Here is a 25,288-nt window from a genome sequence, read left to right as displayed (position 1 = left end):
ACGCTGTCAGGATCACACCTATGCTTTTGGCTACCTGTACAGAATGTGGAAGTAATGCAGGAATTTACTTTTAATTTTGTTCCACTTGAAACATCATTACTTTCTGAAATGTTTCACACAACTCTTTATCATAGTTGCAGCCTCACACTCCATAACTCAGTGCTGTGAACCATTTGAGGACAGAAATGAAACCTTATTATTTATAACTTTGGTGTCCAAAATAGAACCTGCTAATTCAGATGTTGGACCAATAATTGCTTATTGAATAAGTTGAATGAAATATCAGCCCAGCCACTAGATGGCAACAAGGTTGTATGTGTAGAACACATGTGTTATGTATCTGGCTATCCAGAATTCCACCTGACCTTGAGTAACATGCATGTTTCTGAAAGGTTAAATGTATCCCTTACCTTGGTAAGTAAGGATCCTCTTGTAAGATAAATTATCCCTGAGTATAATAACTCGTAAGTGCTAAGTTTCAATATTAGGGCATACCTACTCTGGCTTTGTCTAAGAAAGCCACTATTTACTTGAATGCTATCAAAAGACTCTTTAAGGGTCCTAAAAGCCTTAACCAATCTTAAGTCTATAAAAACAGTCTGTATTCTCCCAATAACAAGTCATTTGGTTTTGTTGTTGTTGTTGTTTTGTTTTGGTCTAGCTTTAATAACTGTTTTGCCTGAAAGTCATGGAAACTGTAGAGTAAGACAGATCTAGGTCCCCACTGCTACACCTAACTAGGTACATCCTTGTGCAGGTTATTAACCTTATAACCTCAGTTTACTAACCTTCCCCAAATGGAGATAATATCTGCTTTTTGAAGTTGTGAAGAAGATTAAATGAAATAAAACCAGTGGAACATCTGATAGTCTTTGGTGTACAGTAGGGACTCAATAACTGGTACTATTATTATTCAAACTCTACAACAAAAATCTCACTCATATTAATATTTGGTTTATTTATTTTCTTCTGTTGATTTAAGACCCTCAGCAATTAAATTGAGCTCATAACACCAGGTTTCGTAACGATAGGCCATGCGGATTTGGGCTACATTTGTCTTCCGGATATCATTTCCGATAGGGCCATCTTCAAGGTAATTATTGCCCAGAAACTTTGCTTTCTCCTATAAAAGAAAAGAAAGCAGAATGTTGTCTCTTCCCTTCCCCATCGCCTCGGGTATAAACAATAATAGCATCTTCCACAAAAATTCCTTCCTTATGTTGACCACAGGCAAAAGAAAAAAAAAAGTAAACCATTAAAAGCACTCACCTAGTGCTTCAGTGTGCATGATCTACTAAGAAGTCAAGTGTATTTTGTTTCACTTACCCAATATGGCCAGAGAGATAGAATCATCTTTTCTAGTTCCCATTCCCGTTCCTAACAAATGTATATGGTTTGTGGGGGAAAAAAATTGGGGGGGGGGGGCCGATACAAGGGATTTAACCCAGGGGTTCTTTACACTGAACCACATCCCCAGCCCTTTTTATTTTATTTATTTATTTTTTATTTTGAAACAATGTCTTGTTAATTTGCTTAGGGTCTTGCTAAGTTGCTGAGACTGGCCTCTCCTGCCTCATCCTCCCAAGTCACTGGGATTACAGGCACACACCACCGCTCCTGGCTTGGAAAAATTTTGCTACATGTGTTTCTCTAATTTTTCAACAATCAAGTTACACTTTACTCAGAAGGGCAGCAAGTCAAAGACAGTTATACCTCATGAGAAAGTCCGCACTGCAGAACACTGTTCCTTGCTACTTCACACATATCACAGGTGCTCAGCTTGAAGACTTGGGCAGCAATGGCATATTCTTCCATCAGGGGCTCCTGTAGTTTATTTAAATGAAGGAGAGAGAGAGAGAGAGAGAGAGAGAGAGAGAGAGAGAGAGAGAGAGATTAATAAAAGAAATAATATGTATCTTCCACAAAGAGAGTAACAAAGGACCTTGATTTAACTTTCAAATTCTGGGTGGAAAATAACCATACAGGAAAATGTTCCTGTGTTGCTCAACATTCCACGCGTGTACCTTGGTGAAGTGGAATTGCATCGGGTCATCCGTAGATAGTGAGATCATTAGCCCTTTCTGGAGGAAATCTAAAAAAGGATTTTTTGCATACTCGAGAAATAGGCTGTTGTTACTTAGTGGTGACATGGCAATGGGAATCTGGGCTAAGAAAAATAAGTACTGTAACACAGGACTCTGAAAAAAAAGATAAAAAACAAATTTAAGGTAAGTGAAAAAGGGATAGAAACTAGAATCTTTAAAATCCCCTTTTTCTACATGGATCTTTAGTTTTCCACAAAATTTTCACCTGCTTTTTAAACTCCTAGTAAAGATTCTAGTTTTTCAATGTAAATACTATTCAAAATAAATATATTTTGGATTGTACATTTTCAGAAGCATTGAGTCAAATCAAATTGTTTACTTGAGCTTTACTTGCTTAAGTAAGATGGTCTTAAGCAACTAAAGCTCAAAAGACTTCGCCCTGGGACCTACTTTTCCCCAGCCACACGAAAGAAAGTTCTGACTCTTACAAGAGACATTTTAAAGCATGCTATGACAAGAAATCTGGCAAAAAGTAGCTCAGGGTAAGCCAAACCACCCCTGAATTATTCCTTGTCAGAGTTCTAAGCCAGAAGTCAGAAGATCTGCATTAACTCGTCTCTGATGGCAGCTAGGTAGATAATCTTGTGAGTCCCTTTTCTTCTATGTATAGAATGAACCACACTCAATAATCTCAAAAATCTTTTATGCTCTTTTGAATTTGATTCCAGTATTGGTAATGACTTATGACAGTACAGTAGGGAGAAAAAAGACACCTCCATTTCCATGAAAAAAATTAATAGTAAGAAGAGTCTCCAACTCACCTTTTTTAAATTCAGGCCATGAGAGATATTATCTGCTATCATGAATGCTGTCAGGAGGTGGGTGATAGCTCCAGCTTCCCCACAGTGAGGTCGGAACACAAATGTATTCATGCCTCGTTCCCTATGGAAATAAAACTGCTAGAGGAGTTGCAGGTTCCAGACAGAGTGATTCACAAGAAAATTCAGTAGAAACACTCTGGATGGGAGCAGCCATCCAAAGGATTCAGCAAAACTGGCAATCCCAAATCATCATCTTAATTTTTCCTAAATACAAACTTTTTAAAAAGAGGTAGCCAAGGATACAGAGGTAAAGGAGTAACTAATAGTGGAACTGAAACATCTTCAGTCTCAACAGAAGATATACCAGCACCACCATCTCAGCATTTCATGTACTTACACTTTAGGAGAAGTGGTTCCAAAGAACTGCATTAGGGACTGGGACTATAACTCAGTGATAGAGCACATGCTTAGCACATGTAAAGTCCTGGGTTCAATCCCCAACACCATACACAGTCCATTATAATCCTCCTCTGTTCCTTATCCAGAGATAATAGGAAGAGTAAAAATATAAGGAGTTTTATAATAAATTGTACAATGTTAAGTATAAATTCCTAAACTTCTAATGAAAAGGAACTGTGAAAGTTACTGAAGTCACCAAAAATGTTTATTTTTGTCCCTAAATAAATTTTAAAAAAATGGAATAACCAGTTAAGGAAAAGAAACTGATTTGGGTCAATGGGAAGCATTCCAGGAATCCATGGAGGACCTTTGAGAGCTGATGATGAGGAAAGAGCTGTGTCAAATAGACTCTTCCTTCAGCCCAGTTTTATTTGTCTCTCCCCACCCCACTTTCTCTCTCTCTTTTTCTTTTGTGAGTGTTGGGGATCAAACCCAGGGAGGGCTTCACTGCAAGCCAGGCAAGCACTCTACCACTGAGCCAAAGCCCCCAACCCCAAGACAAGGTTCTCTGGTACTTACTTTCTCAGACTGTTGAGCACCATGATGTTTGCGTACATGTAATAAGAATAATAAGTGTAGGATGGGTTCTTTTCCATTGTCCACTCCTGGGGTTTGGGACTCTTGGAGGAAAACATGTGACCACTATGTTTGGACTCATCATCCACACTGTCAAAACCAGTGATCTGTCAGGAAAAGTAAGCCGTGCAACAGGTTCAGTCCAACTGCAGGGTCCCTGTCCTCCAATAAACTTTCAGTTCCAAAGGCAAGGACCAAACATAAAGAGATAAGTAGCAAGAATTATTTATGGCCAGGCAGGGGGACTGGTTCATGAGCAGCTGTATGAAGGCCTGAAAGATCATGCTTACGTGCTTGAGGAAGACACTGAGGTTTGGGTGAGCCTGGGGATTGATGGTGGCCTCAAACACCGGCATGAAAATATTCTCCAGCATCTTTCCGAAGTGTGGAAGGAAATTCTTGGATCGGAACACATCACTGGAGGCAAGAATAAAAAGAAATTGGAAGCAAAGGAAGATTTTTTTAGAACTGATAGCCCCAGGGACTGGGGCTATAACTCTGTTGGTAGAATGCTTACCTCACATGCACAAGGCCCTGGGTTCAATCCCCAGCATCACAAACAAACGAAAACCTGATAGCCCGGTATGAGGGAACCAGAGAATCAAATGCCATGTACAGAAAAAAGAATTGGAATGTTCATCCTACATCCACTCCCATATATTTTTATTTTTTACCCAGAAGGAGGGGTTCAGTTTGGGCTAGGCAGAGGAGGTATTTCTAGACTATGTTTCATCTCTTTACAAACCCTCTGTGTTAAGAAAACTAACCCTGCACAGTTACATCCTGATAAAGAATGAGCAATGTTTCAGTTATTTATATATGTGTATAGTGTACAAGTTGGTGAGCATGAAATGGTTATCAAGAATATCTTTGATCTGTAGTAACAACAATCTATAGCACTTTATATATGCCAGCTACTGTTCTAAGAAGTAGCTAGAAATATCAACTAATGTAATCCTCATGAAAATGTACTTCTTCTGAGAGACGATGAAACAAAGGCATAAAGAAATCTTGTAACTTGCCCAAGGTCACACAGCTAGCAAGTGGTAGGACCAGCATTCAAGCACAGCCAGTCTGGATCCAGAGTCCTAATCACCACACTCTACTGCCTCTCTGCCTTAATGGCATTAGATGGAAAGTACTACACCAGTCAAAAAGTTACTTTTTTTGGCCTAAGAGACAGAATGAAACTCTTGCATTGCCACAGGGCACACAGAGCACCTAGGCAGGTTGCCAGAAAACATATAAACACATAAGTTAGATAAATCATCAATGATACTGAACCTACTGAAAGAGAAACTATCCCTGAAGGCAGTGAGTGATAGTGTGTGGTATGAAAGGGAGCCGACTTGTTCCACAGTACCAATGGCAAATGCTCTTTGATCATGGAGAACTTGAGCATGTACACATGTGGGTGAGACAATCAGCAGAATGTGGTAAATTCTGATACAAGACAGTTACATCCCAGTACAGATGAATGTGGGAAAGAATGAACTGGACACAAAGAAGACCAGGAGAAAGAAAGTATATACTAAGATGGACATGGTTCTTATTTTAGCTTAGTGATAAAAAAGGAATATTGAACTTGAAATGTTCTTCTTAATTCCTGTTTGTGATTAATAATACTGTATCCAGAGTGGACAAAATTGAGCATGCAGGGCCCTGTACTGAGGGGCTGCTTCAACAAAGCTGATTTCTGTCTAGATGGGCTGCATGCTTCTTGTTTAAGCAGAGAAGCTGAGGCAGATGAAGTGGGAACAGGTTTTAGGGGTTCCCATGGGCGGGTACATACTAGATCCTGGGGACCTGGATCATCCATGTCATGTTGGGGCAGTAGATGCGGTTGCTGACGAACCAGGAGGAAAGTTTGCTCCATTCATCAGGACTGCGGCCATAGATGGACAGGCGAGGCTCAGCATGCTGGTACTTGGCCTCCACCAGGTCTGCACCTACCTCCTGCAAAGCCAAGAGAGGAGTTCAAAGCCACAAGATTCCCACCAGCCCCTCAGGGGTCTAAGCCTGGGGGATCTAGGGAGTGGAGATTGTTCCTAAGAAGAACGGAGGAAATGTAAAAAATAAATAAATAAATAAACCTAGAAGGAAAAATATTTTGGAAAATATTTTGGTTAAGATCTAAGGGCTCTCAGAATTGAGGAGGATTATTCACTGAGGATAAAAGATTCATAGAACCTGAAGGAGACCTGAGAGGAAAAAAGTCAGACGGAAGATGATGACATATCTGAGGCGCCTGCAAAAGAAATGCAGCTTTTTGTCTTTCCTCTCCCCACAAAATACACTCCTCCCAACACTACGTGCTCCCTAATACACAGGCATCATGAAGATAAGTGTAGATTCCCACCCAGTTCTTCCTGAATTCACAGCCAAAGCCTGGAAAGGCCAGGTCCTTAATCCCCAAACCACACCCTTAACTTCTCTAGCCTAGGAATAGAGGTCTATGAAAATTATTAGAGTGAGCAGTTCAGAAGAAATACTTGCATTCATTTGAGTAGGGCTTGGCTCCAGAGATGGCACCATGCCTTCCTTTCCTTCTGTCCCTTCTTCCCTCTCTCCCTTCTCAAGAACCATGCCAGGTCCCATAGATTCAGTTGGTTCATCCGCAACACCCTTCCCCCACCTCAAAAGATCCAGTTGGTTCTTCCTCACCTTGATGATAGTGGCAAAATATTCCCCATTAATGTAATTGTCTGTCTTCAGGTAGAGGTCCCGCAACTCACTTGCTCCCACAGGATTGTATTTGTCATTGAATTTATCAAAACGCTGGAATGTCTGGCGCCCCTGAATCAAGAAACAGGAGTGGAACTGTATGATTATCAGCTACCTGGACACAGAGTGCTAGGGAATGGTCAAGTGGAACAGGGAACTGTTAGTAGGGGAAGGGGTTGGGCTCTGAGAATGAAATCTGAGACAAATGAGAGTGAGTGAACCTCAAAATTGGCATAATTAAGAGAACAGTGAGAAGCAAAGGCATAGGAGAAACATATGTGGGGTTTTGAGATATGTGGGATATGTGGATGTTCACCTACAGCATGAACATCCAGAGAATCGACAGTCAGGTCGTATGGATGCATTTTTAATTTAGTAAAAAGTTCCTTTAGTGTCAGATTCTTCTCTTTGGTGCTATAAACCACTCTGTCAGCATCAATGTGGTAAGATTTCTTAATAAAGCGCAGCAGATGTTTCTGGTTCATGCAGGCAGCTGCATGGATGTGGGTGTCCACCTGTGTGCATATTCAGAGAAAGAAAAACCAGCAATCAGCCTTAGTTATACTATTACTTTGTTAGAAGCAATGGTGCCTGCAAATTCCACTGTGGCAGAAGAGTGAGTAAATATTGAGGGTGTGAATTGACAGCTGGTGGAGGTGACCCAACAATAAAGAAGCCATTTACACCCTTCATGTGCCTGAGCAAGAAGATATAAGATCTGACTAGATGCAATCATAATGCATGCTTCTCCTATGCACGTGTACATCCAATATACTTCCTACATTTGACCCACACAGATTTCTTGGGGACCATTCTCCACCCCAGAAATACAGTTAGAAGTAATGTAGCTACTGTAGCTTTCATTCCCAAAGAAGATAAGTTTGAAATAATGAGGTATGGCACAGTGATGACATTTATGAGGTAGCTATTTTTTATAAGTATGATTTTATAAGATGAAATGTTTGGTGTTTGTTTTGTTTGTTTGGTATTGGGAACTGAACCCAGAGTGCTTTACCACATCCCCAACTCTGTTTTTTTTTTTTTTTTTTTTTTTTTTCTGTTTTGAGACAGGGTCTCACTAAGTTGCTGAGGCTGGCTTAGAATTTGGCAATCCTCCTGCCTCAGTTCACAAATTGCTGGGATCATAGGTGTGGGCCACTTCACCCAGTTTATAAAATGATGTTTAGACAGATTATTTGCTTAAAATTAGAGAGCTGAGCTACGATTTGGGCCTAAATCTTTGCTCAGCTATTTCCTATTCCTACTTTCTGCCAATCATTTAAATAGTCAGAACACAAATTGGAAGCGTTTCTAATTGATTGATTTCCACAGTCATTTGCTCATTAGGTATTCACAATCTTCACAGAAGCCATCTTGAGCAGATATATTTCCCAGTTTTACAAATGAGGACACTGAAACTCAGAAACTATTATTTATAATTACTTACCCCAAAGTTTTAACTCAGGAAGCAGGAGAAAAATAACTAGAAGGAAGATCTTCCAAACCCTAGAATCATGATTCTTGAGGTTCTGTTTTTCTTATTTTTGTTTTTGATGATAATTATAAACATTTTGTATGTGTGGTGCTGTGGATTGAACTGAGGGCCCTGCCCATGTTGAGTAGAATACTTCTCTAGAGTGTACAAAGTCCTGAGTTTGACCCCCAGCACCACACATACACACACTCACACACAATTATAATTTTTTATGTTAAGAATTTGGTATCTCTGGGGCAAGAATAGTCTAGATAGAGTCTATCTGCTTTCACTAAAATCCAAAAAACCTGCAGAAATTTTTGATTAATCAGAAAATAGTATTCTTCTTGCCCTTCTCAAGAAATTATTGGATTAAAGTTTTTGCTAGGAATTACCTCTGAGCATTTAAAACCTTTACCTTCCTGCAGTTATAAAAGTCTCGGTGGGGGTTGTTTTTCAACTCCTTAAGCTCGTCCATCTCATTGAGCATCTGATGAACTTGGAACTTGGAAGAGAGGAACTTCAGGCGACGGTGAGAATAGGTCTTACTGTGAAAAATAAAAATTACATAATTCTAAAACAGTCCAAGCATTAAAGGAAAAGAAAACAATCACAATTTCAAAACCATCAGTCTTTATCACTCATAGAAAACAGTTTTTAGAACAAATGTTTTAGGTTCCTTTACAGTTAAACTCACTTAAAAGCACTGAACTCCAAGTGGGGTGTGGTGGTGCATGCCTATAATCCCAGTTACTTGGAAAGGTGAGGCAGGAGGATCACAAGTTCAAAGCCAGCCTGGACAACTTCAGGAGACCCTGACTCAAAATTAAGTTTTAAAAAGGGCTGGGGATGTAGCTCAGTGGGTATTTACCAAGCATGTGCAAGATCCTGGGTTCAATTTCCAGTACTGTCAAGAAAAAAAAAGTTTTGAGCTCCAATTTTTCATCAAAATTGGACATAATCACAAGGGAGGTCCTGGAAAGGCATCTTACATATCAGAGGTGACAGTGTTGTCCAAAGTTAAGGGCCTTAGCAGTGCATGGTGGCAGACACTTGTAATGCCAGCCTCAGCAATTTAGTGAGAGCCTGTCTCAAAATAAAAAAATAAAAAGGGCTGGGATGTAGTTTAGGATTGACCCCAGGGTATGTAACCCCTGGGTTTGATCCCCAGTGCCATGAAAAACAAAATGTTGAGAGTCCTGACTTTGCAGTCAGCAGATTTGGGCTCGGATCCTCTTTCAGCCATCTGCATGACTTTGGACAAGTTACTTAACTCTACAAAGTTTCAACTCATAAAACTGTAATTACAAAGTTACAGTTTTATAGAGTAGTTGTGAAAAATAAAAGAAATAAGGTACCCAAAGGGTTTAATATAGTTATTTAAACAGAGTGAGCATTTGATAAAAATTTATTCTTACTATTAATAATAGTAGTACTGATTGTTGGTCAGGTCTCACTAAAAACTTACACAGGTCCTCGGGCAATTAAAGCAAGTAGAAAGTTCATATCATCTAAGAAGTCGTTCAGATCTGGGTAAGGATATGGCTTGGGTTCGTCTTTGCTGGCTGCTGCCTCATTAGGATAAATGTAAACCACACCGTCTTTCATTTTGAGGTGGTAGCCCAGGTTTGCTGGAAGGTCATCTGTTCGAAAGGGGTCTTCTCCTTTCTTTGGAGGAGGGGTAAAGACTTTTTCAATGAAACAGAGCAATATATCAGCACATAGGATGAATGACCATGTAAAAGTAACCAAAATATGAAAAACTGCAAAATCTCATAATGTTTGGCATCCCATTCTTTATAAGTTATAATTATCCAACTGTATTTAATTTATCCAGTAAAGAAAGTTTATTTTCACATTGTTTTCAAAGATGACTAACTTCATAGTATAAAATAACTCTGATAATAATGTTTTATCTAGTATAAGAATAATTTTCAAATTATTTAGAAGCTTATATAAAGTAGTTGAATTACAACTTAAATAATTTTAATTTTTTACCAAAGTTAGTGATTATAGGCTTCCTTTTTAGAGCATTTTACTAAAACTGTTAAATAATTGCAAAGAACTGGGCACAATGAAACATGCCTGTAGTCCCAGCTGCTTAGGAAGTTGAAGCAGTAGGATTACTTGAGCCCACGAGTTCAAGACCAGCCTGGGCAATACAGTGAGTGAGACCCCATCTCAAATAAATAAATAAATAAATAAAATAATTGCATAAAAGCAAAGGTAAAACTATAACTGAAAAAGAGTTTGAATGGTTACCCTTGAACCCAGGGGCACTCTACCACTGAGCTACATCCCCAGCCCTTTTTAAGTTTTATTTTGAGACAGGGTCTTGCTAAGTTGCTGAGGTTGGCCTCTAACTTGTGATCCTCCTGCTTCAGCCTCCTGATTCCCTGCAATTACAGACATGTGCTACCATGTTTGACTTAGAATGTATTTTTTATTTAATAATTTTTTTTTATGAACAGCTTTAGATAAGCAGAAAAATTGAGCGGAAAGTACCATTTACATATATCCCTAACCCTCATCCACATGTACAGCCTCCCCCACTATCAGCATCCTAAATCAGAAAGGTATAATTATTGTAATTGACAAGCCTACATTGACTCATCATAATGACTGAAAGTTCACAGTTTTCATTATGATTTACTCTTAGTTTTGCACATCCTATGAATTTTGATGTACAATATGTATCAACCCTTATAGTGTCATACAGAGTAATTTCCTAAAGTTGTTTTAACATAAAGAGAGAAATAAAATCAATTCTTACTATAGGAATTATAATTTTAATTATGTTTACTACTTTTAAAGCACATATAATTTCTGCTAAAGGAACTTAGAAAAGATTAAGTGAGTAAATGTTGCCTTCTTTCTGCTGCTGACATTCTCAGCCTAAGGAAGGCCCAGAACACATTCCACACTGGCATAACTTTTAAGCACTCATTCCTTTATTTTCAACAAATATGGTTATTCATTCCTGAGTACTGCTGTGCCCAAACAAGGTATCACAAAATCTTCTTTTTGCAAGTAATGCCTAATGTAGTCTGAGTGAGAAAAACAATAAAGCCTAGCATGTTTAGCCAGGTGCAGTGGCCCCATGCCTATAATCCCACTGCCTTGGAAGGCTGAGGCAAGGTTGAGGTCAGCTTTAGCAATTTAGCAAGACCCTGGCAGCTTAGTAGGACCTTGTCTCAAAATAAAATATAAGGGCTGGGGATATAGCTCAGGGGTAAAGCACCAGGTTCAACCTCTAATTAATAAAAAAAAAAAAAAAATAGAAGAAGAAGAAGAAGAAGAGGAGGAGGAGGAGGAGGAGGAGGAGGAGGAGGAGGAAGAAGAAGAAGAAGAAGAAGAAGAAGAAGAAGAAGAGGAAGAAGAAAGAGGAGGTGGGGGGGAGAAAGAGGGGGAGGAGAAGAAGAGGTTGTTGAAGTTGTTGAAATTTGCATATCTCCTATTCAAAACTGGGAGATAAGGAACACAAAAGAAGGAAAACAATATGTGGCCGTATTAAATAACAATTTTTTAGTTCTTATACTTAAGCATATTAGAGAAATTACATGGCAAGACATGTAATTCTAAGTGTCAATATTGTAGGGGATGGGTAAACCAATATTATGAGTCACCAAAGTGGACAAATGTTAATGTGATTACAGTGATGAGCTCATAGAACTTGAGATCTTTAATAATATGACACTTTGAAAGGTCAAAAAGTCTAAAATATTTGCCTCTCTAGAAATCTCATTTCTAGAGTATAATCCTAAAGACGTGAGACAGTGTCTCAAAGATGACGTTGTAGCCTTGTTGGAAATAAGTTTTTGAAAAGCAGAAATATAAATGCCTAAAAGTAGAAATGGGTTAAATCAAGTATGGTATAGTTAGTAGCACAATAGAAATCTAACATTATTAAAACCCTACTATTAAAAATATGTATTTAACTTACATAAAAGTTAGAAAGTGGGGGGCTGGGGTTGTGGCTCACTGGCAGGGTGCTTGCCTAGCATGTGTGAGGCACTGGGTTCAATTCTCAGCACCACATAGAAATAAAATAAAGGCCCATTGACAACTAAAAAATATTAAAAAAAAAAAAGTTAGAAAGTGGGGCTGGGGATATAGCTCAATTGGTAGAGTGCTAGCCTCACAAGCACAAGGCCCTGGGTTAAAAAAAAAAAAAAAAAAAAAAAACTTAGAAAGTTAAAACTGAGATATGCAAATAGAATACTATATAAAGTCAGAACACATGGTTCACTTTTATCCAGAGGTCAGAGGCAGGCAAGAAATGACAGTATTTGGACTGTGTCTTAAATGATTAGGTTGGAGCTACACCCTGGGACACAAGGTGAATAAGCAAGAAGGGCAGTCTGGGGACAGGGAACAGCCTAGCTGTCCAGGAGCAAGAAAATCTTGAGCTACATGAAGATCAGGAAATATTTCCAACTATAACAAAGAGTACAAAAGGTAGAGTAGGGATGGAAGTCTAGAAATAGGTTGAGCATGCAAGTCCAAAAATAAATAAAACGCAGTTAGGAGGCCAGATGGCCATAGGCCTGGAATGCCAGGCTCCAGACCGGATTTACTTTGTAGGTAACAGGAGCAGCTGAGGTTTCTGTCAGGAAGAAGATGTGTTCACATCTGTGTTTGTTTTGTTTTTTTGTTTGTTTGTTTGTTTTTGTTTTTTTGCAGTACTGGGCTTGAATCTAGGGGTGCTCTACCACTGAGCTACACCCCCAGCCCTTTTTATTTTTTATTTTGTGACCTAGGGTGTCAAAGTGAGGATGAATTGAAAGAAGGTGAGATTAAAATGTAGTAGAGTAATTCAGAAGCTATCACAATAAACAAAGAGAAATATAAACCTAAGTTAGGGTGTGGGGAATGTGAAGAGAGAACAGGTTTAGAGAGATGACATACAGACTGAATCAAGTGATTTTGGACATGCAGGCAGCAGCAGAATGGAGCCAGACGGGACTATGATATTAGAATGGGTTGCTTACAATCTAATCCTTTAAATGTAATATTTAGTAGTTAAATCTAAGAGTATATTCTTATTCGAGATATATATATATCTTTGGTACCGAGGATTGAACCCAGGGGTGCTGAACCACTGAGCAACATCCCCACCCCTTTTTATATTTTATTTAGAAACAGGATCTTGCTGAGTTTGTTTAGAGCTTCTCTAAATTGCTGAGATTGCTCATCTCAGCCTCCCAAGCTACTGGGATTACAGGCATGCGCCACTGTGCCCGCTTTCTTGTTCATTTTATAAGAGAATAAGTTACCTGGATAGAAGCTTTCATTGGCCACCCAAGCTTCACCATCAATGTTCCGCAAGTACTTGGAAGGGGTTTTGGGGAACCTCTGAAATGACCTCTGCATGTATTTCTCCCTTATACACAATGCCCGATACAGACCCTTACAAACCACTTCAAAATCTTCAACTGTTACCTGCCAAGAAAATGACAGAGCATCAGAGTCCTGTAAAAACCTAAATTGTGGGTGGAGCTTATCTCTGGCACTTCCCAGCTCACTTGTGTATTTGAGCCCATGCTGAGCCTCACCTGCCTTCCGGCTGTTTTCGAACAGACTTAGATTCAGGGTCTACTCCAAGGGCAGGGCTTGGAGTTTTTCTAACTCTTTCATCTCCACCAAAATTTATCAGTGCTGAGTCTTTCCCTTATAGTCTTATATTCGCTTTTGTTTGTTTTGGGTTGTGCTGGAAATCGAATCCTGGACCTTGCCCATGCTAGGACTTAAAATCAGTATACCACGATGGCACAGCCCTATCGACACTAGGCAAACGCTCTACCACTGAGCTGCAACCCCAGACCCCCTGATTTGGTTTTTGATTTTTGCTGTATCATAGTGATTATCCAACAAATATGATTAAAAAAGAACCCATTCTAACATGGTATATACTTTTTCCTTCCATGGTATATACTTTTTCCTTCAGATTGACTTCTGAAGACAATCTCTCAACGGAAAGACAATGCAATTCTAATTGTGAGAATTTGAACCCCTTGTTCAGTGAGCAAAATATTTTGGGATAAATTAAGTGTTTTAAGTCCCTCAGACCCTATCACTCAAGCATTGTCTTCTACAACTATAGAACATCATACTGTGAAAGTCATTTCTGTGGATAGTTTGAAAGAGAATCTTACCTCTAGCTGAAAATAGAGAGCTTCCAGAGTAAAGCTTTATTAGAGGCATTGGAAATTTACTAAGCTGTTCTATTTCTCTTCCCCACCCTTAACCTGTGGCTGGGCCAGGCCTGCCCAAGAAGTATAATTGGAAATCACTGAATGATCATAACTGGAATCCAGAGAATTTGTCTCTGGGATCAACAAAATCTTGTTCCCTATGGTTTGAGATATAGATATGGATCTTAATAAGTTCAATTATTTCTAAAGACATGCTGAAGAATATGGCACAGTTGCTAGGTCTGGGGGTCTGCTTCTAATGGCATGCTTGTTCCATTGCCACCAAAGAGCCCACCAAACTATCAGCTCCTCCAAGACAGAGCTGGTTCTTATTCACCTTGTCTTCACTTAGCACACAATGCCTAGCACTGAAAGGCTGCTGAATGAGGACTGATTACATTGACTCAATTAAAATAAATAAATAAACTGAATCAATTGTTTATCAGGGATTAAAGATTTTAGGTCTTTAACCCTGATTGCCCCTTTGCCTCTCTGCATTCCAAGGATAAGATTGGTTTGGATACAGCCCACAGCCAAGGGGTGTTGTTCAGGAGCTTAGCTATACTCATCTGCCAAGTAGAACAACATACTTTGTTCTACAAGACTCCAAGCCGAGGTTTCAGCTGCCCTCTAGCTTTCAAGGGAGGAGCAGTTACTCCCTGATACCTGTGTACCTGATCCTTCCATCTTTGTTTATATCCTCCCATTTTTTTTTTTTTTAATTTCTGCTTTCATGAGTATCAAGTTTGTCTTATAATTTTTATAATCTTTTGAATCCTGGAGTTCTCAAACTGAGTTTCACACATTCTTATCACTATTAAATGTTCTACTTCGGTTATTTTGTGTCTCAAATCCTGTCATTTGCAGATCATCTTATATTATACAAAAATAAATAAATAAAAATAAACAAGAATGGTTTGCATTTCATTGCTGTGGCACTTTTTAGGATCTTAGGACTTAACCTGTCTGGGTCAGTTACATGAGAAGGAGGCTCAGGACTGGTCATTAAAGCTATATTTGGAGCACAGACCAATGGCTAAATAACAGTTTTACTAGTATGACACGTATACTGCAAGTCTGTGCAGCAGAGATTTATTAATTGACCAACTGTTCTGGATAGGACAAGCAGGTCAAGTTGTTAGGAACATGCGCTTACTATTCTTGTGACATACTAGAGTCTGTTGCAAGTGTAATCTACTGCGTAAGCATTTGCGGTGAAATTGGAGAATTTACTTGGTCAAAAAAACCCAGTCCCATGAGAATGTTCTAACCTCTTTCTCATCTTTCTTTTTTTGTCTCATTGCTCCTTCTTTTCCAATACCTTTCTTTCTCCTGATCTGTTTTCTTTGACTAGCTTATGCTGCCCGCAGCCCTTCCCTCTGTAATAGGTCTCCCTTGGGTCTGTCTTTCCCCTAGAAGTCCCTGTGCCTCCCCAAGTTTCCCTTTCCTGTTTTATGGAGCCATCAAGACTGGACCACCTCTCCTTGCTGCTTTCTTTGGTCCTGCTGCCAAAATCTGTCCACTGTATTCTGGGGCACATATACTGCCCATGCAAGCAAAGGAGACAGAGGAGAAACCACGTGGGATGATAAAAGTAATACAGAAATATAAGACATACCATATTAGCACTGAAATGCAACAATGAAATAGAACAAAGGACAGATGAGACAACACCTTCTTGAACAGGAAGCTGGAGAAGGTGAGAAACTAAATGCCAAGCTGAGTGGCTTCCCAGTAGCCTTGTCTGAGTGGCAAGGACAACTCACCCCAGAGGCATAGTCACCCGTGATCTGCACTCTCTGGAAATCAGGCACAGTCTCATAGGTTGGAGATGAAGAAATGCATTCATCAATGTGGGACAGTTTGGTGGAAGACGTTTCACTTAGTGGAATTGACAAATTAACTGTCTTCCGTCCTTGAAAACGTTTTTTCCTGGGTTTGAAATTTAAAAATAAGAGGACTTAACTTTGTCTTCATCAGGATTTTCATTGTAATAGATGAATGTTTCACTATACCATTTCATTTTGAGGACAAAAAGTGAAAATTAGAAATTGGATTAGGTGTCAGAAATAGAATACAAATACAGTGGGAGAAGATGTCACTGAAGACACATGACAGGGGTTCCTTTTGGTGAGCATAACTCAGAACAGTGGCCCTTAGGGAACATGCTAGAAGGCCTTCACATGACACCATTCCCCCCAGGCAGTCTGCTCCTAGCAGAAGAGGAAGTCTAGGTACTGCAATGAGCACAGGCTATCAGTTACTACCTGTGTCACTTTGCTCATGTTTCTGAAATTCAGTGAGCTTCCATCTTCCTCTCTGAAAGAAGTGGTGCAATAATAGCTACCTTAGAGAATTTCTGTGAGATTTAATGTATATAAAATGCCTAGCACAGTACCTGGAACTTGTAAGATGCATGATTAATATTATATTATTTCCTCAGATCAGCAAATATTTACTGAGTTTCTAATTTGACACAAGCCCTATGTTAGGTTCTGTGGGTGATGGTGGAGGAGGTGAATTGTTGTTTTTTCCTTAAAGACATAAACCAAGAGAAAGACAACAGGATAGGGCTGGTGGGATGAGGGGAGGGCGGAATAGAGGGAGTTCCAGCTAAGTGGTTAGTGTAAGTTTGAGGACTAAAATGTGTGAATCCTAGCATAGTTCAAATAAAAGAAAATAAGATTTTGTCAAGAGGGATCTCTGAAGACTACTCGGGGGAGGCAATAAGTATGCCTTACGAAAACAGGATGGGCAGGGCAGAGGGCAGGAATGGAAAGTGGCATCCCTAAGACCAAGAAACTGTCAGACTGGCGGGAGGGAGGCAAGACTCATGTCAGGGAACCCAACACTGAAGTTGGCTAGGGGCAGAGTTAGAAGATGTAGCCTCAGGAGTTTCAGTTTATGTGATAATTGCATATAGGCCAAGTGCGTTCAGGACAGCTGTTGGCCCACTTTGGTTTGGAACAATTGCATAGATAGCTTGAGTCCTCTTGCTGGAGGCTTCCACTCAGGGAGATGTGGTTGGGGGTTGGGAGCTCACTGCTTTCTTCTTTCTTTGTCATTGGTTCTCACCCTTACAGTGGGTAGGGGGGAGAAGAATTTCTAATTCTAGCAGTCTTCTTTCTCTGCATTGAGCCATCATTCAGACTGAACCATACCTGCCCCATCATCGCTCCCCCCCCACCTGTGCCAAGGTACTAAGCAGTCGCCTCGCACCACTTACCTCCTGCCTTCTGTGGAGGTGGACAGAGTCTCCAAGTGGAATATGTGGGCTTGCATCTCGTGAAAAGAGACAGGACAAATCTCATCCACGTCAAAGGGAGAGATCTCATGACGGCCTCCCTCATCTTTGACTTCAGAGGCGAACACTTTTTCAGCAAAACTACGCATCGCATCATCGATTTCTAAAAGAGGTTTTTATAAATGAGTGTTCAAGTCCTTTTCTCAAAAAATCCAAGAGTCTCCGCTAGGTGTGAGGCACAGGTTAAGGACTGTACTGGGTGCTTGGCTCCCCTGCTCTCTAATGTGGGTTCCTGAAACACGGCAGAGTTTGGGGCACACTCCTCCATTAGTGACTCTCTCTCTCTGTAGCTTAGAAATCTGCTCTCAGAAACATGGGACAGATTCTCACAGCACATTTCTGGAGGGTCCTAAAGATGGGACTGTGCTCTTATAGCATCAACACTTAATGAAAAAAATCACCTGTTTCTGGTAGGGCTACATTTAATTTCATAGTAAGTAAGCAGCAGTTCTTCCCATTGGGCCAGAGATCTTACAGATGGTTTTGAAGATGTGGATATATGGTTGTTGGTCCTTGGAGGGTTTTTCCTAAGAAGAACCAATGATCCCATGATCACTGGGAAATCAGTTAGTTCTAAGAAATAAATGTCATCTTCTTTTTGGTACTAGAGATTAAATTCAGGACCTCACTCATGCTAGGCAAGTGCTCCATCAGTGAGCTACATTCCCAGCTGGCCTTTACTCTTCTTGAGACAGAGATTTTGTTTCTCTCACATGTCAAATCTCGACCCACCCCCAAATTCTAACAATTTGGGTGATATGCTACTATGTGGGAGAGGGGAGTCACCAAAATTCATTACCATATGTTGGAAATTCCCTTTATTGTGGTTGTGGTCTTCCATAAGGAATGACCTTTGGGAAGTCGATTTATTTTACATGCCTTATTTGTCCCAATCTTAAAATCAGGGGAGAGGGTGACTCTTAGCCTGGCAGTGGATGACTCCAAAATCTTCAGAATATAAGAGAACCAGTGTCGTCATTCAGTGTCGTCATCAAGTATCCACTTATCCTGTTAAGTTCTGCCATGTTCTCCAGATACCCAGCGGTTTACATCTGACTAGTCATCACTTCTAATGCTTATAAAAGCTTCTTGGTATTTCCAGAAAGAACTGGTAAGGAGTCATAAGAATGGCAAACCATTAACTACTTGAGGCAATAGTGGAAGACAGATACATTACCCATCTGATGATAAAAGAAAGCTCTCTCCATGCCATCAATGTCTACGCAGGCCTCCAAAAGGCAACATTTCCAATTCTGACGTAAGTAGGTGTAATGAATTCAATGCTCTGCTTTGCACTTACCAACTCCTCCGCCTTCCTCTGTTTCAGTTTCCTTGTCTGTCAAGTGGGGACACTAATACCTACTGAACTTCACTTGCAAAGCTGTTGTGACACCAAGTGAGTTAATGAATGTGGAAGTGCTTTAAGCACCTGATTAAATTGAATGATGTAATTTGGTTACATCGGTCAAACACACATTTGGTATTTGGGGTTAGCTTTGGACCATTAAGGAAATGACAAATGATATGACTTAGTTTAGAATGAAGCATTCATTAGAAATGATAGGAACTCACCCATAACTTCACCACCACTACCAGTCAGGTTAGCCAGTTTTAAAATCCTGGCTTGTTACAGCGGCGTTAACAGAGAAGCCCACTAGGTTGGCTGAACTTCATGCATCTGTTTGCCTCGTTAAACTCAAACACTTCCTGAAACTGAAATGCGTCTTGGGAAGCTCTTAGTAGTTCTTTGGCAAGCATCATGATCCACGAAGGAACAAATGGTGCCCTAAGTAGGTATATTTGATGGCTAAAAATGCCTCCCCAACTCACTGCCAATTGATCCCTAGAAATAGCATCATTCTTCCCTGAGCATCAAAAGCAGGCATGTGCACCTCACGGATGAGTGGCAAGCAGGAGTTAGAAGAGGCTTCATGCACCATGAAGGGCAAACGGAAACAGACGGAAACAGACCATCTGGTTATGATGATGGAGATGAGGATGAAGATGAGGATGAAGATGAGGATGACAATGCAGCTGGCTTATCATTGGAGTCTGTGGAGCTGTTGCTAAAGACCTCAGAAGAATGGTATGGAAACCAGTGCCTTGAGACCAGATCCCATTTGCTGATGTCTGACTTTTCCCAAACAAGCATTCATTATCTGGGACTACACATAGCCATTCATTTCATATCTTTTTTTTTTTTTTTTTTTTAATATCAGGGAGTAAACCCAGGGGCACTTAAAAACTGAGTTACATTCCTAGCCCTTCTTATTTTCTAATTTTGAGACAGAATTTCATTAAGTTGTTTGACAGAATTTCATTAAGTTGTTTAGGCCCTCACTAAGTTGCTGAGGCTGGCCTCCAACCCATAATCCTCCTGCCTCAGCCTCCCAAGTTGTCAGGATTGTAGACATGCACCACACACCTGACAGTTTCAGATCTTTAAATATTATTGTTCTTACTATGATTGTGGCTCCCTGAACTACAGGCAGTTGAAAAGTAGAAATTCTATTCTGGAGTAGTTTACATGATGTCCCAAAATTATATGGTCGATATTTCCTTCTACTGAATCAACCAGTTGTTTTGACTTCACTCAACCACAGCTGAAATTTGATCCCTGACTCAAGAGCTCTGCCCTTCGAAAATACTTCTAGAAGTGGTAGCAATTTCAAGAAGGAAAGAATGAAACTGGTATTTCAAAAGATAAGTAGATAAGATTTAATGACAACCTGAATTCAGGAAGTAAAGGAGAAATAATCACCTCAGGTTTGTATGGATAATTACCAAGTTCTTTTTAAGCATGTTGTTAGACATAATAAAACATCCAAGTGGTAATGTCTTTTTATTTTTTTTTTGGTACTGGAGATTGAACCCAGCGGTGCTTAAACACTGAGCCACAACCGCAGGCCTTTTAAGTGTTTATTTTGAGACAGAATTTCATTAAGTTGCTTAGGCCCTCACTAAGTTGCTGAAGCTGGTCTTGACTTTGCAATCCTCCTGCCTCAGCCTCCCTAGTCTTTGGGATTATAGGCCTGCACCACCACGCCCAGACTGAGTGGCAATGTCTTGACATATACATCTGGATAGGGAACGGATAAGAGAATAGAAAAGAAGTAGTCGAATGGTGAAGCAGAAAGAACACTGGATTAGGAATAAGAAAAAGTGTCCTCAACAACTGGGTGGCCTTGGGCAAACCAAAAGATCACTGGGAGCCTCAATGGTCATCATCATAAAAGGAGAATGTCAATAACAATGATGTCCACTTCAGACAGTTGTCAAGATTCAACAAGGAACACTTAAAAAAAAAAAAAAAAAACTACACCGTACCATCCAGAAATTGGAGATCATTATTATTAACACAGGAAGTGCAAGACTCTTGAGAAAAGGAATATCATGCTTGCTCTTCACCCAGCAGATTCAGAAAAGCATGCATATTTCTCAGCAGTGTCTTATGTGTAGGGAAGATGAGGTGGCAGCTCTTTCATCTGCCATATCTCATCTCACACAGGAATCCAGAGGCAGACCAATCATCATTCAGCAAAAGGACAAGAGTCACTGGAGATGGAGGGCAACATACGATTGAGGTTACAGTTTTATCTAAAATGAGTTTTAATTTTATATAATAACAAAAATTCACAATAAATTTTTCTGCATTGGAGTTGACTCAGTAGGGCCGTTTGGCTGATTTGTGTCTTATTTACTTATTCTTGATTCTTTTAATTGGTTGTGTCTTTATTTAAAAATATCGAATAAGTACTCCATGAAATTTACTTTGAAAAATACTGAGTTTTTGTTTTGTTTTTGGAATCCAGAGAAGCCAGGAGTCCATTTGGGACTCTTTCGGATATCTATGGTCATTATTTATCTTTGTTGACTTTCAAGTGTATCATTCAGTAAATGCTGCTGAAAAATAACCATGTTTCTGAATTTAAAAAGAGTATCACTTCTTTAATTGATACTCTAGAAGCAAGAGGAGATACAGTCCAAGATACTCACGTTTTCCTTCTGCTGTATGAAGTAAAATAAAACAAGATACATTATATGAACAACAGTCAGAAATCATCATAGCGATTAACCAGTGCTTTGGAATACACTGGCTGGCAGAAGAAAGAAGTGATAGGAGTTATTCCAGCTCAATCTTTTAGCCTATCTGAAGTTTGCTGTCATTGGAAACCCTGGGAATATGTTCATCATATAGCTCTTCATTTCCTTTTCTTTTCTAATCTCTCTCTCCTCGTTTTTTTTTGTTTGTTTGTTTGTGGTTTTTTTTTTTTTTTTTTTTTTTTTTTTTTTTGGTACTGGGGATAGAACCAAGGGACTGGCACATGCTAGCCAAGTGCTCTGTGCTCTGCTACTGAGCTCTTCCCCAACTCTTTTTATTTTTATTTTGAGAAAGGGTCTTGCTTCCTGAGTTGCTGGGATTATAGGTATGCACCACCATGCCTGACTTCTAATATATCTTTAAATTTATGTATATAATTTTCTTTGTGTGGTGCTGTGCATTAAACCCAGGTCCTCATGCATTTAATGTTTTACCACTGAGTCACATCTCCAGCCCAAAAAGGTGCTTCTTGTAAAATTTGAATAAAAAAAATTCTCATAGGCTGGTAGGAGGTAAACTAAAACAATTCTTTTGGGAAACAATTTAGTAACACCTACCAAACAGTCATTTCTGAGAAGCAATCCAGTGGAAATATTCCTTTAACATGGAAAAAAAAACTTTAGGTGCAATTATTGTCAGAGCACATTTATACTTACAAAAAAAAATGTAAAGAATCTAAGAGACTAGGTAAGAAAATTAGAATATTATACAGCCATGTAAAGTGGTGTTAAGGAAGAATTTGAAATACCATAGTAAAACGGTTAAGTTATAATGGTAAGTAAAAACATTATCCTGCCGAACAAAGGATTAAAAAAATTAAATACATGGGTTGGGGTTGTTACTCAGTGGTAAAGCACTTGCCTAGCATGTGTAAGGCACTGGGTTTGATCCTCAGCACCACATAAAAATAAATAAATAAAATAAAGGTATAAAAAATACAAGAACATTATAAAAAATTACATACATAATATAAAGACTACTGTGTTTTTAGAAAAGTTTCTTTAATTTTGCATGGGAAATAAATTGAAAAGAAAAACACTAAAATGTTAAAGAGTATATATTTTTGGGTGATGGGATATTTTCCTTATTACTACTTTCTACTTTTTGTAAATGAGTGTTTATTACTTTCACTTCTCAATATAACTTTCTCTTTGTTTCATATGAAACATGCATTGCTTTTATAATGAAAACACTGATAACATTATTCGTTTTAAAATTACTCTGTGTACAAACCTGGATTTTGAACCATCAGAATACCCAGACTGGGTTAAAAATTCTGTCATGCTCATGATTTTTAGCTGGAAACATTGTATAGGACCCTTCTCAGAACTGGGTCTGTACAGATTTTGTTTAGACTAGCAGAATAGATATCACATATCTCACAGTTTTCTAAGGGATCATCAAAGATGCCATTTTAGAAAATTATCCTCCTCCCTAAACTAAAAACAAACAAAGCTTGAAAATGTCTTGCCTCTTTCTAAAATGTATTATTAAAGCTATTAGGAATCCTAAATAAAGGATTATCAAAGCAGACATGATAGTTAAAGGAAGGGTTGCAGATGAAAAAAAAAAAAATGACTTCTCCAAACACTTTTGCACACCTACCTGAAAGTTTGAACAGAGGCATGGTTGTTGCTGGGATCCTTGATTCTAGGATAGCACAGCAGAAAGGAAGAGACTGTGGGGATGACTGACTGACACTATAAAACACCCTGACACTCTTTATTATTTTGCTTGGCCCCCTGTAATCTGACCCTTCTCTGCTAAAAGAAGAGAGATGAGCTTTGGACCTATTTATAACTTTAGGCAATTGACAGTGTAAAACAGGTGAAGCCTTCAGTTTTTATTTTGGGATTTTAGAGAAGATATCTGCAGGGGCCCTGGAATTGCATTTCAATACCTTCTGCATCTTCCTGAAGATTGGATTTTCACCAAGTGTATTTTTTTTCCCTATAAAACTCATTCTTTTATTTTTTGGACTGTAGTTTTCTTAGATGATGTGACTATGGATGATTATTTTCTATTGAAACACATGAAATCTGTCAGGTTTCTGAAAAGTCAAGATCCTCAGGATTTCCCACAAAGAGAATAGTTTTCTGTGGTTGGTGAATATGCTCTAATATTATTCATCAAGTTCTTAAAACTAACACACTCAAGCATGTGCACATTTCTACTAACTGTGGGGACTCAGCTTTTGAAAACTAACCAGGACTGTCCTGGGCAGTGGCGTATGGTAAACAAGAAATAGGCTCCTACTGATTTTCTAATGGATAATACCCAATAGGATAATTTCAGGTGATAATGGCTGCTATAAAGAAAGCAAAACAAGATGATTTCTAAGGATCAGAGATAAGTTTCACCTTTCAGTAACTGAGGGCAGGAGTACCTCTCTTCTCAGAACTGCTTGGTAACAACTGGGTGTGTGGTGCACACCTGTAATCCCTGCTCTCAGGAGGCTGAGGCAGGAGAATTTCAAGTTCAAAGCCAGCCTCAGCAATTTTGCGAGACACTAAGCAACTTAGCGAGTGGCAAACAAAACAGAACAGTTTATTAGTATAGATTTTAGATACCTCACGTGAGTCTCTGCAGCATCATCAATAACTCTATCTGTATGAGTGGCATACTGTACTTTTAAGAAAATTATGCCCTTCAAAAATAATTTGAGAAATTCTTGAAACAACTTTCATGTAACCACAGAGTACTAGAGAGAGAACAAGTTCCTTGGAGTTCTAGAATGAGCGTAGCTACTTCATGTTTTTAACCCATTTGTACCCTCCAAAACATGTACACCCATCCATTTCAGGACCCAAGCCTTTCCTTTTAATGAAATTAACTCAGGATGTTGGGCTGAGTACAGAGTTTGAGAAGGTACATGCGAAGAGATAGGGAAGAAAGGCAGAAATTAGACCATGCTTAGGATTTTGAATTTAATCATTATAACATAACATCAGAGACCCACTGAAGTTTCTTAGGTTTTCTTTTCCCCCAGTGCTGGGGATCAAACCCAGGAGTTCTACCACTGTGCTCCATCCACAGCTGCCCCACTGAAGTTTTAAAAATGGAATAACAATAATAATACAGTTGACTCTCCATATCCATGAGTTCTGCACCCACAGAGTCAACAAACCACAAACGGAATTTTTTTTTTTTTTTTTTTTTTTTTTTATTGTTCCTGGCCTGGTGTGGTGGAACATGCCTGTAATCCCAGTGACTAGGGAGGCTAAGACAGAAGGATTGCAAGTTTGGGGCCAACCTCAGCAATTTAGCGAGGCCCTCAGCAACTTAGCAAGACCCTACCTCAAAATAAAAAATAATAAAGGGCTGTGGATGTAGCACAGTGGTTAGGTATCCCTGGATTCAATCCCCAGTAGCCCCCCCACAAAAAAAAATTGTGTGCATACTGAACATGTACAGACTTTCTTGTCATTATTCACTAAACAATATAGAATAACAACTATTTACATAGTATTTACATTATTTACATTGAATTAAGTATTATAAATAATCTAAAGATTAAAGTATGGGAAGACATGCCTGGGTTATATAAGGGACTTGAGCATCTGCATTTTGGAATTTGCAGGGGTACCCA

At 39.2% G+C, this 25,288-nt stretch overlaps 1 protein-coding gene across 5 annotated transcripts; it reads right to left on the bottom strand.

The window, feature by feature from the left end:
* Positions 1–932: 932 nt before the first annotated feature.
* Positions 933–23,409, bottom strand: Ampd1 (adenosine monophosphate deaminase 1). Of its 5 annotated transcripts, none has more exons than XM_047530138.1 (16): positions 23,305–23,409; positions 21,594–21,605; positions 17,520–17,700; positions 16,060–16,225; positions 13,376–13,541; positions 9,568–9,787; positions 8,518–8,647; positions 6,946–7,140; positions 6,566–6,697; positions 5,694–5,857; positions 4,192–4,318; positions 3,845–4,008; positions 2,867–2,987; positions 2,025–2,198; positions 1,714–1,824; positions 933–1,123 (listed from the first exon to the last, which is right to left on the bottom strand). In XM_047530138.1, exons 1-16 carry the CDS (start codon positions 23,324–23,326, stop codon positions 956–958), a joined length of 2,253 nt encoding a protein of 750 aa, XP_047386094.1. In that variant the 5' UTR covers positions 23,327–23,409; the 3' UTR covers positions 933–955. The 5 variants fall into 5 exon arrangements, with proteins under 5 accessions (XP_047386094.1, XP_047386079.1, XP_047386091.1 ...); XM_047530123.1 differs by having other exon boundaries at positions 21,594–21,602; positions 23,305–23,380; XM_047530135.1 differs by lacking the exon at positions 21,594–21,605 and having other exon boundaries at positions 23,305–23,341.
* Between the last annotated feature and the right edge of the window lie 1,879 nt (positions 23,410–25,288).

This window comes from Sciurus carolinensis, chromosome 1, assembly GCF_902686445.1.
Source record: "Sciurus carolinensis chromosome 1, mSciCar1.2, whole genome shotgun sequence".
NCBI classification, from domain to species: domain Eukaryota; kingdom Metazoa; phylum Chordata; class Mammalia; order Rodentia; family Sciuridae; genus Sciurus; species Sciurus carolinensis.
Note: the sequence above shows the minus strand (reverse complement) of the source record. Positions and strands in the feature narration are given on the sequence as shown.